The sequence below is a fragment of the Neofelis nebulosa genome, chromosome 7 (assembly GCF_028018385.1).
Source record: "Neofelis nebulosa isolate mNeoNeb1 chromosome 7, mNeoNeb1.pri, whole genome shotgun sequence".
Classification (NCBI taxonomy): domain Eukaryota; kingdom Metazoa; phylum Chordata; class Mammalia; order Carnivora; family Felidae; genus Neofelis; species Neofelis nebulosa.
Window position 1 is genome coordinate 126,868,001 of NC_080788.1, and position 12,370 is coordinate 126,880,370.

General features: G+C 38.4%; 1 protein-coding gene across 1 annotated transcript in view; it reads right to left on the bottom strand.

Moving 5' to 3' along the window:
* Positions 1 to 1,252: 1,252 nt before the first annotated feature.
* The window catches only part of SEL1L (SEL1L adaptor subunit of SYVN1 ubiquitin ligase), a 53,615-nt gene continuing 42,497 nt past the window's right edge, over positions 1,253 to 12,370 (bottom strand). Inside the window, exons 19-21 of the mRNA XM_058739923.1 lie at positions 11,708 to 11,880; positions 7,589 to 7,717; positions 1,253 to 5,528 (exon numbers count right to left, since the gene is read on the bottom strand). Of these exons, the coding sequence (XP_058595906.1) occupies positions 5,319 to 5,528; positions 7,589 to 7,717; positions 11,708 to 11,880 (512 nt within the window). The 3' untranslated portion in view covers positions 1,253 to 5,318. The remainder of the gene's footprint in view (positions 5,529 to 7,588; positions 7,718 to 11,707; positions 11,881 to 12,370) is intronic.

Sequence of the window (12,370 nt, forward strand, 5' to 3'; positions counted from 1 at the left end):
TGTTACTTGCCTAAAAATATCCAAAAAGTAAAAAAAATCATGTTTTTTTGAGTTTCTACTAAAGAAGTTGCTTCTAATTATTTACTTGCATATATTCATGTATATGCTGTTACATAGTATTGGCAAATGTCAGGGCTAGTATAACCAATCAAAATTAGTATAGTATCATAAAGGAAGTTAAAGGAGCAAGGCTGTTTTCACCCAGTTGCAGACCAAGGACCCATTTTAACGACTTGTGAGAGAGACTAAGCACTAAATAAGCATCACCCCCCAAGTTGCATGGTCAAACCCCTGATGTTACAGCTCTGACGTCCAACATCCCCACGTTAATTATAGCCAAGGTCAGTCAAGGTCATGTGGGGTGGCTGATTGCATTCCCAGAAGCAAAATTTGAGATCCAATTTCTCACTTGCCACAATTTGCATCATCCAGACATTTTATCCAAGGATCTGATGCCCCTAAACTGGTACATTTTGGCTCAATTTACTGTTTGAGGTGGCTGCTACAAAATTAGGGCCAGATTTGCATAGTTCATTTCTAACATGCATTTTGGGTACCAAGGGACTCCTCTTTACTTCCTCTTTACTCAGATCACCTTAATCTATGTAAATTTTATCATGGTGTGAGGCTCTGTAAGCTCTCGAAAACTTTCTGGGACAGGGCAGTGCATAAAATACACTTTAGATACATTTCACTATGTATCACAGGCTGGTTAGGGTCAAAGATCTCAGAGATTTAAAAAGTGGTAATGGAGGGGGCACCTGGCTGTGTCAGTAGAGCATGTGACTCTTGATCTCAGGGTAGTGAGTTCAAGCCCCATGATGGGAGTAGAGGTTACTTAAAAAGTGGTAATAGGGCAAAATAGGTAAAACTTCCAGTTATAAATAAGTCATGAGGATGTAACCTCCAGCACAGGGGACATAGCCAATAACACTGTAATAACTTCATATAATGCCAGATGGTAACTAGACTTATGGTGGCGATTTTATAATGTAAAAAAAAAAAAAAAAAAAAAAGTAACATTTCTTAACATATTCATATTGTCCCTAGGGCAAAATTCAACTTATAAAAATCTGAATTTAGGGAGTTAAAAGTAAATGAAAGATGGATTCAAACTACTCCAAATCAATGCTCCCAGAAGCTTCTAAAATTCCAGAAAGGGCCATTAAAAACTGAATCATTCAGTTAAAAAAAAACAAAAAACAAAGAGTCTGACTGGAAAGGTGGTCACGGCACATTACAGCATACAGGATAACCAGAGGTGGAGTCTTTATTTCACAAGTTTCAAGATACAGTACAAAACGAATCTGTACATCTCTCTATTAACAGGATTTGTTTACACAATTATATTACACTTCACCAGCCTTTATACCGTATTTAATTAAATACAAAATAAATTTACAAAAAAGTCTACCATGGTGTTCCTTCCAATGCCAGCTTATGGTCTTTTTAAGCTTCTCCTAAGTATTGACAGTGGTTATACCTTGATCGAATCGACACTATGATTTTTTTTTTTTTTAAATAAAAGAGACTAGTGTCAGCGTGTTTGTCATTGCAAACAGGAAAAACAGTGCGTGTAAAGAGGACTGCCTGCATGTAGCCAAGACATCCTTCCCATGCACACAAAATCAGAGTTTTGCTGGTGCAAACAGTCATTTTAAAACACAAATCATTTTTAGTTGGGGTATTTTAGGTTTTCTTGAACTACCTAGTGGCAGAAGAAATTTAGCTGCTTTTCAATGACTGCCACACATTTAAAAATCAGGTAGTGCCTCAGACAGTGTGGTGTTCAAAAATTTTCCATTTTCATTTATAGTGGAGGACAATGACTGAGGAAAAAGATTTTCATGAAAATCGTTTTCTTTTGATTTCTTGCATTCTCCTCGTCATAATGTGGTGCAACACGTATTAAACTCACTTCCAGAACAAATACTGGCTGTCCTCGGGGCAAAAGTAGCCCATTCTGCTCTTCTTGGCAGGTGAAGGGGCTGTTTATCTGACACTGTTTTGAAATGTGCATGTGAAATGTTAGTCCAAACCTCTGTGAGGGAAGTTTTTTTGCAGACGGGGCGAGACAGTAATACACATGCTATACACATGAAGAGCTGTGGTCTCCATTTACAGGCTTGCATGCATACTTCCAAAACACCGGTTTGAAGAACAAATATGAGCAGCAAAGAAAAGAGGGAAAAACGAAGCAAGAAAAAAAAAAAAAAAAACCCTATACAAAATACTTAAGTTTCCCGGAGGCAACAGCAGCTCCTTAAATAAAGCATCAGATCATGGTCAGATATGGTAGAGTTTCTACAACTTTCCAATGGTACAGAGACAGAACAGCTTAGCAGTAAAACTTTCACAAATTAACCTTATATGCACAAGGGTAACAAATCCTCAAGAGTATCAAGATAAACGATTCCCAAATTAATCTCATTTCAGTGCTAAATAATGAATTTTGAAAAAAAAAAGAGGGGGGGTAGTTACTTTTTCTGTGACACTGAATATTAACCAAAAATAAGATAAGCCTTACTCAGAGAACAGAAACAAAAAATTCAACCACAGAAAGAAACAAAACAAAACAACCCCAAACACCAATGCTACCTCTGTGACATAAAAAAGAAGAAGAATGGTCTCAAAACTCTGGAACAGTTGGCTAATCACGAAGCACACGCACAGGAGAATATAAGCTAAGTGGAGTACTACTGTCATCACCTTTGATGGCAGGAAGACAGGCTATTAAAGGGGTCAGGAGACAGGCTACCATGGAGAAATGAAGCTGTGCTCAATCTGCTAACTCTAAGTTCTAACATTAAAACTCCTGAATTCTGGAGTTAGTTTAATGTCACTGACATTAACTAGCTTTAGTTACTGTCATTTTATTCAAATGGATGCCATTTGATTAGGTAAGTATTGAGCATTATTTTAGGAGAAACACCAAACCCAGTTCCTACTTGCCTAGGTATTATGTCCCGTGAACAGAAAAGAAAAAGGGAGCAGAGTATTTTGAGACAGTCGTAAGGACTGAAGTCACAAAGCCATGTAGGAACTAAGTTATTTTAAATAGACCGTTCAAATTTCCAGTAGCAAATGACTCAAGGGTTTGGCAGGACGGGGGGAAAAGGCCAAGAAAAGGGTTAGAATATTAGTAATAAAGAGGAAACGGCAAGTAGTTGTAAACTAACAGGAAGTTTGTTATTGCATGAAGAACAAGACTGCGCTTTCCCATCTGGCTTTATTTAGGTAGTGCACACTGTTTTATGAAATGTCTTCTCAGAGTACTAATGGAGGGAAGTAAAGCTAGAGATAAAAATGCTGCTAAAGGAGAAATCAGGTGGGTGGTAGAGGAAACAAACGGTTGTTTACTCATCTTAGAGGGGTTTTTAAACATTTAAATAAATTACAACAGTTCTTTCGAAAAGAAATGTGGCTGCTACCGTGAATTACAGTTTTGAAGGGTGAGGAGAAGACGCAGTGGTGAAGACACCAACATATTGTACCAACTGCACTCAGATCTCTCTCTCTCTGTGTAAGAGATCAAAGAAGTCTTAATATTTAAGAGCTGCCCAAAGCAAGGGGATGTTTTTGAGGGTGGCATTTCCTACCTTTCAGATATGCATTTATACATATGGTTCCCTCTGTGGCCACCTCTTCAAATCTGGAAGCAACTATGTGGGTGTAAAATTTGCTTACCAGGTTTCTCAGAATACTCTAAACACACATGAAAAGCATACAACTTCACATTTAAAGCCTTCGTGTTCATTACAGACTACTTAAATCTAGCTCTAAATACAATCCCAACTTCAAAACCCAAAGTCTTACAACTCTACAGGTAATAAACTCTTCAAGTTTTCTGGCAGATGAGGGACTACGGAAAGAGTATAAAGGTTAATATAAACAGACTGAGGTCAGTAGGCATAGAAAGCCTGCTCAGATACTAATGTAGTCTCAGACTAGACATAGGCTGGTGAATACCACCATCTGATAGTAAAAAGAAATACAAATTCGGTTTAAATTTCTTCATTTGTATGGTATGTGAAATCCTCGGTTTTCTTTGTTGTTGTGTTTCACGCTATTTAACCAGACTCTGAAGTATAATGGCCTTGATTTTCCTAACGTCAACAGTGGGAGGGTGGTGAATAGGACAGCTAACAAAGTGGTTGACTTTCTACTGTAATATAAAACTGCAGAAGTAAAAATCTACCTGAACAGTATAAACAGGCTTTGGCTTTCCTCAACCACTGAGTTTAATACATCTTAGATTCTCAGAGTTTTAGTTTTATAATGGTAGTCACTGTATGCCACATCTTGGCAATAATATTTCAAATTTAAAGAATTCAGGAGGGTGCAAACTGTTCTTTTGCAATAAAAAAATGCAAAGTAAAATAAACCCTGGGAACAAATGCTTCATCTTTCAGGCAAGTGTGTCTATCATTTTGGTACCCCACCCAGAGTTCTTTAGTATTGTTCTAATTTCTCCCACTTAGTCCATCCTCTGGCTTCCGGATCAAGGCTCTGTATACTCAAAACAAACAAGCAAATTACATCGAGTAGGTGGGGCAGATTCACATGTTAGGTCAAGGAGTCAGTTCACAATGTTTCATCTATTCCATTCCAGAGAAGTGAAGGTCACGTAAAACTCTTTAACAGGACTTTCAGTCTTTGAAGGACACAAGTACGGTATCAAGTGTGACAATCACCAGTAAGAAGAAACCTCCCAGCCTTCCCTTTTAAAATAATATGTTGAATACGTATACTTGCATGTGGATTGGTAAAATTTCTCAGTTATTGCAGTTCTGAAACACTTTGAAGACTTTTTTTTTTTTTTTTTTTTTACTTAAAAGGCAAGTTCTATTTTCAGACTTTCAAACATGTTAAGGTTAAACTTGCAACTAACTGGTTTTTCCTTTTTACAGTGATCAGTTTTTAGTGTTGATGCACAAGACCTTAAAGGTGGCTGATAGAAGAACTTATGCACATTGAGAGAATGACCAAAAGGACCCAAGAAAGACAGCTGGGTACAGCAGACATTGTGTCTCACATGTTTCCAGGAAAAAAAAAATGGGGGGGGGGGGGTGGGAGGGGGAAAGCCACTGAGAGTTGTTACTCCATCCGGCACTGAAACAAACATTCAACTCAGTTTAGGTAAGAGTTACTTATCCCTGAAAATAAAGGCATCAGATTCTAAGCAGCTTTAGGAATTCAATGTTTCCTTGTGCCTCTTCCAGGAGGTGACCACTGATCCGAAGTCCTAAATCAAATGCAAGTGTTCTCAGCAAACAATTTCCTTGGTTGTCACTGATCAAGGCTGGACACGGTGGCTGTTACTGTGGTGGCTGCTGCTCTGGTGGCCCCTCCTGCTGCGGTGGCGCTGGCCGTGGCCCTGGGGGCCTGGGTAGAGGCATGTCCTGGTGCTGCCTCTGCCGGTAAGCTATAACTGTTCCCAACAGCAATGCGATGATGGTCATGAGGTAAAGGTCCCACTCAGGCCCCAAAAGCTGGTCCATGTCAAGCTGGGTGAACAGATCTCGAATCTTAATGAGAATAATATAAAAATCATTACAATCACTAAAATGTCAGAGAAGGAAGCAGGAAAAAGTTGTATCACAAATCAGAGACGAATACAGAACTTATTAAAATAATTGGTTTTAGGAATGTTTTGCAATGGCTTAAATAAAAAGGCTTTAAGAATTCAAAAAATAATGTGTCTCAGGAACTGAGTTATTATTTCATGACAGTAGATGATACAGAATGTCTAGCTGGGTTCCTTTCCTTTCCATCAGTAATCGAATGCATGCATTTCCAACCACTTTTCACAGAAAAGATTTGCAAGGAATACTGGGGACAATGGAAGGCCATGGGGAGGCAATCAGTCTCTCAGCACTTGTCACCTATCTGTAGTGATGGCAGCCCTGTTCTCATGACAGCAGGGTTATTTCACTTCCTCCCTCATCTAGCTGGAGATGGCAGGAATTCAAGCGTTTAATAGCTGAATGACTAATGCTTTTCAACTAGGATTTCACTAAATATTTAACACTTTTGAACTTGAACTTTAAAGTTATGTTCTTAGTCCATAATACTTTGTTTAGGTGTCACTTAAGAGAAGTTACTCCTGAAATTTCCTGACTGCTACTTACCTACGAAGGAAGTAAACATGTGGTATAATCCTTTATATTTAACTAAAATTATATTTAAAAGGTCCCCATAATATAGATTTGTAGATGCAGGTGCTAAATTTTCCTCGAAAAAGATTCTAAGAAACTATTAACTGTGTTTCCTGGGGTGGGACCTGTGATAGGGGATTTTTGTCTTTTCTGCACTGACTTTCTCACCATCAATACTTGGTAACTCTTTTCTTTTGGTTGGAATATCTAGGTGGTAGGCTTATGGAGCATTTATTGTCTTCTTTATACTTCTGTATTAAAAAAACAACAAAGATAGGATACACTTAGTATGGTATAAGGCGTGACTAAATCCTAGTCTGTAACTAATTAGTCTTACAAACTGTGAGAGACAAGGGTCTGAAACAGCCCCGAGAGAGGAAAACAGCAGGCTGCCACACTGTTAGCTTTTCAGTGAAAGGAACAAAGACTGTTTCCACTAGTGGAGGGTACGGTGTGTCTGGCTCAGGCCACCAAGCAGTTCTAAAGGTGCCATTACAAGTGTGTAAGCAACCAGGAGGACGGAGTCCAACACCTCCAGTCCTTCGGAGCCCTATGCGGGGAGGACCTCAGTACACGAGACAGGGCTGTGAAAAGGAACATCACCCTTTCCACCTGTATCACACAGGAGGAAAAGTCCTTTCTGGAATCTAATGCGAAACGGTGTATCAACCTGTTCTGAAAGATGTTAATGAAAGACTGAAACATCATCCTGTTCTGGTCTGGAGTAAATTCAAGTTTTGTAGCCCTTGTTTCTGCGCACATTTCAGGACTTTTGGGGTTAAATCCTGTTCCAGTTAATCCATTATAAGGAAGTACAGTTAAGAAAATGTAAAACTGGAGAACCCAAGAGCACCTACACAGAAATACTGGTAAATAAGGTCAGCAGTTTTGAAAGGAATGGGGAACCCACCTCTCGTCTAGGTTCCACCATGAGCTTATTTAAAGTAGTTCAAGGTATTTTTAGAGAACAAAATTCGAGACGTGTTTTTAACATGTTTCTTGCTAATAGCACAATCTGAAGTACAACAGCCTGGGCAAGTTCTCAGGTTCTCCTTCTCCCTTTTGAAGGGTCTGGTCTGAGTCACTGCCAGGCAGTCACCTGATTTAATGTTTACTGAATTTAGTTAACCACTCCTTCAAATCGCCAAGGGTTGGTCTCGGTTTTCTCTGAGCCAGAAAACACCTGCATCAGTGGAAACTGCTTTAGCACCTGGAGCTACTGTCAAATGGTTCCTGAAAACATGCTGCTCTGTGGCTATGTTCACCCCACAGCTGATGCGATCTCCTGGTCCTTCATCTGGGGCAGAAGGGAAAGCACCAGACCCCTGAAGGACACTCCTCCCTTCTCCCTGAGCTTTTCCAATAAAAACTTCTGGACCGAGCAGCTTATATCACTTATATTTTAATTAAAAGAGGCACGGAACACTTACGTTTGTCTCCCGGATGTACTGCAAGAAATACACCACAGCCAGTTTGCATAGTGCTAGGAAGACTGGTACCTGTGCGTCTGGGCTGGCTTCAGCCGCCATGTCATAAAAACGTTTTGCAAGGTGAATATCCTATAATACAGGAAATAAACCAAAATTCATCTCTTGGTAAAATAAGTAAAATAATATTATTTAGTTTATATAGTGATATTATATCAGTTTGTGCATTCAGAGCATTGACTTTACCTTTCAAGTTTTCATTTTAAAATTTCCCTTACCTAAAAGGATAAACCCCACCTTTAATTGGGTAATATTTCTTTAATCATCTAATGGCTTAATTTTGAAAAATCTAACTGAACAATGTTAAGGTTTAACTCCTGCTCCTCCTGTCTGACATCCTACTTGCTGTGTATGCATAACACTGTCACTCTGAAGACTCCCGGGGGCAACCTAGAAGTCTCAAGTTCTGGGTCAAGTTAAGTAAGTTTCTTAAAACTTCACTCAGTGTAAGCAATTCAGGTTTCAGTTTGGAGCAGTGATCCTCAAACTGGTAATATGCTCAAGACGTTTCAAATGGTACTTGCATGGATAGTGTTAAGGGACCTGCATGCTGGGTTTCCTGCCTTAGACATATTTCCGTAAGGGGTGAAACGAGTCATTACGAATCCGGGCCCAGACCGAGTGCTCTGCATTCAGATAAATGTTGAATGGCATGGGGAGACACAGTGAAATTTTCATTTAACAACGTCCCTTTCTCCATGCCCTGACCACTGTCAAAGGATACCAAACTCCAAGGCAAGAATTCCATGAGACATGGGAAAGAAAGGCTAAACATTAAAAAGGACCTTCCCACATAGTTCAATGTAAGCAGTTACTGTCAGCTCTTCCCTATACTGTCCCTAGGGGGTGTTGTTAGTGAAGAAGGGCACCTTCCAACCAACAACAGTACTGGTAGAGTCAGTGTCTTTGGTTCAAAAAAAAAAAAAAAAAGGTAACAAGTTTTTTTCTGGACTGCCACATTCTTCAAGATCATGGATCAAACTTTATGTGACAACATAGACTTTTGTGTGGATGATTCAAAGGGGTAACTAAATTTTATCAATCACATCCTGAATTATTTACTCTGTGTAACACCAATCCTCATTTAATCCTTAATATTTTTCTAGCTGTACTACATGCTGGAGTGATAGTTTTTAGTAGTATGTAAGTTTCCTTCTTTTAAAATTGGGAAAAAATAAGAAAAGATGATCATGGATAATCATGGAATGAAACTAATGGAATCATTTTTTTTTACACATGATTAATTATTCCTAAAAGCTGCATCCCTGAGTTCTGTCCTCCCCATTCTTATCAAAGGAATACTATGCTCTTTACCATCATCTTTACTGACAAGAATTTATATAAGCTACATATAACATTATATTGCAAATTACATTATGAGAATGCACACTAATTAATTTTCTTAGTTTCTAATCTATTATAAAAGCAGACTGTCAGAGTTCTATCACTTTAGTTTTGATTGCTTTCAGTAAATTATTATGAAGTGTATCCCAAAACAACCACAACTATGTGTAATCTTTATTAGTCATCAAACACACATTAATTTTATTTGAATTAAAAAAAATGAAGTCAGTCTTGCTGATGGAGGCAAAGTCTGACCTAGCTGAGTGGTCTGCCAATTAAGAGAGGCTCTGGTAGCTTGGTCAACATGGCAGAGATCTTCCACAAACTGAATGTACTCCATCTGCAGTTCCAGAGTCTTGATAAAACTATATTCAAGTATCTAATAGTAACATAAATGTAAAATATGAACATTTACATATTGGGATTAAAATACATATTCAAATGTGGTAAAATAAAAGGCACTTTGACAAAAAATGGTGCATTAGCAAAATGAAAATGAGTAACTTGCCCTTAAGCACATTAGGTCAACAAAGTGTCTCTAAGTGATGAAGAGGAATATAATTAGTTATCTGATAAACCTAGGTAAAGCCTTTCAGCATTCTCTACAGAAACTAGAAAATGAATGACTCCAGTGACAAGGGAATAAATAAATGTATCCTTTCCAAGTCTCCAGTTTCCAACAAGATTGAAGGGGGACCTAACCAAAGTGTCAGTGACAGATCACTCTGATTTTTGGCATATGTTATAGACTAAATGTGTCCCATCCTCCTGCTAAATTTCTATGTGGAAACTCTATTCTCCCTCATGTGATGGTTGGGATTAGGAAGTGAGGTCTTTGAGAGGTTATTAGGATTAGATGAGGTTAAAGGGGTAGAGCTTTCATGAATGAGATGAGCATCCTTAAAGAATCCCTAAGTACTTGCTGCTTCTCTCCTGCTCGTTGCTCAGATGAGGACAAAAGCCAGAGGACAGTGTCTCTGACAAGGAAACAGGGCCTCCTCGCCAGACACCAAACCTGCTGCCACCCTGAACTTCAACTTCTCAGCCTCCAGAACTGTGAGAAATTCTATTATTTAAGCCACCCTATAGTATTCTGTGTAGCAGCCTGAAGGAAAACAGCAAGCAACTCGAAAGCAGTTTAAAGAACTAAGTGACCTTGCTATAATAAAATTCTCCCCAATTCCCATATACTTGTTTATGTGAACAAGGTTCCAGCCATACATTTATAAAATGAGGGGTGCCTGGATGGCTCAGTTGATTACGTGTCCAACTCTTGAGATCGAGCCCTGTGTTGGGCTTTGTGCTGATGGCATGGAGCCTGCTTGGGGTTCTCTCTCTCTGCCCCTACCCCATTCACACTCTCTCACACTCTCAAAATAAACTTTAAAAAAAAAAAAAAAAGGAAATTAATGCTAAATTTACTCAATGATACTTAAACTAATTTTTAAAAGATGCTCCATTCAACTCATTAAAAAATACATTTTTAATAATTATCACAGAAAGTAAAATTTTAATAATTATCACAGAAAATGTAAAAATACATTTTTAATAATTATCACAGAAAGTAAAATTTTAGTGAAATTCATAGTATTATGTTGATTTGTTCAATATTGTATTGATAATTAACCAACTATGGCTAGTATCTTATGAATTTTTCTTAACACTTAGAGCCTATAATCATAGGAAATAAAATTCAAAATTTGAATTTACATACTTTGTTTCAGGTAAGTATGATTGATCAGTAAAATATCTAAGCATTAAAAACATTACATTTACATGCAAATCTACGAAAACAATGACTTGAAAATATGAATTCAGGAAGAAAAGGAAAAGACACAATTTTCATTTAATAAATTTGCTGTGTTTTTAAAAAAATTAATGATGAGGGTATCAACATTTTGGTATTTGGAGTAACTTAGTCATTTTATTTAAAAAAAAGGGTTGATGCTTAAAATAGGTAGAACTCAGACCTTCTGAAGCTTATGATGAAAAATTTTAAATGTCAAATTAAATACGTGCAGGAGAGGGGTGCCTGGGCGGCTCAGTCAGTTGAGTGTCCTACTCTTGATTTTGGTTCAGATCATGATCCCAGGGTCATGGGATCGAGCCCTGCGTTGGTCTCCACACTCAGTGTGGATCCTGGTTGGGATTTTCTCTCTCTCTCCCTCTGCCCCTCTACCCCTGTTTGAGCTCACCCTAATTTAAAAACAAAAAAAATTAAAATAAATAAAAATGTGCAGGACAAAACACAGTTGTTCAAAATTCTCTTAAGGGCATATAGGCAAAAAGTTAAGACCATGGCTCTAAAGAATGTTAGACTCCATTAGGAAGGTATAAGAGTCAGAAATACGTTTGTCAGTAGCAAACATCTTACTTCATTTCAAAATACTTTACAAAGAACAGAATTTGGCTGAAGATGGACAGATAGTTTCTCAAACAAGGAGTTGCTGATCGAGGCAGCACCATATTTCCATTTCCACGACTCTGCTTTTGGCTTATTGTACATAAAGCAGTGTGCATGTGACAGCAACATGCGTATGTCTGACGACGGGAGAGGTGCAAGGGCAGGCTTCTGAAATATTACAAAACTGCTTCATAACTTAGTACCTAAAATTGGAGCACATTCCGAAAGAAAGCCTATTTTCTAGAAATAAATGCAGACGTTTCCCCCAAATCACAATTACATCATTCTAACATTTGTTTTGAAGCCAGCCTCACCTGTTTAATGCCCAGTCCTTTCTCGTGCATATACCCCAGATTAAACATGGCTTGTGCGCTGTGTTGCTGCTCGGATGCCAGACGATAATGAATGAACGCAGTCTCGTAGTCTACGTCAGTGCCAAATCCATAGAAATGATAGTCTCCAAGCTTAATTCTAGCCACCGTATAGCCTTAAACAAAAATTAAATGCAAAACTGCCAGTAAATAAAGTGCGTTTAAAACGGACCAAATTGTTTCTCCTCCTGTTAACATGCTTACATAAAACACAATTTTAATTGGCAGTATGTAAACTTTATAACAAATCCTTCAGCCAAGCTATAAATTCAACTATAAATTCAATAAAGATTGAAACTAGAGGTATTGCTCTTCTGAAGCAGGTTTTGCAACGGGGAGAGGTATAACAAGGTGGGTGGTACTCCCCATGTCACAACAGTACTCTTTTTTTTTTTTTTTTAATTTTTTTTTTTTTCAACGTTTTTAAATTTATTTTGGGGACAGAGAGAGACAGAGCATGAACGGGGGAGGGGCAGAGAGAGAGGGAGACACAGAATCGGAAACAGGCTCCAGGCTCCGAGCCATCAGCCCAGAGCCCGACGCGGGGCTCGAACTCACGGACCGCGAGATCGTGACCTGGCTGAAGTCGGACGCTTAACCGACGGC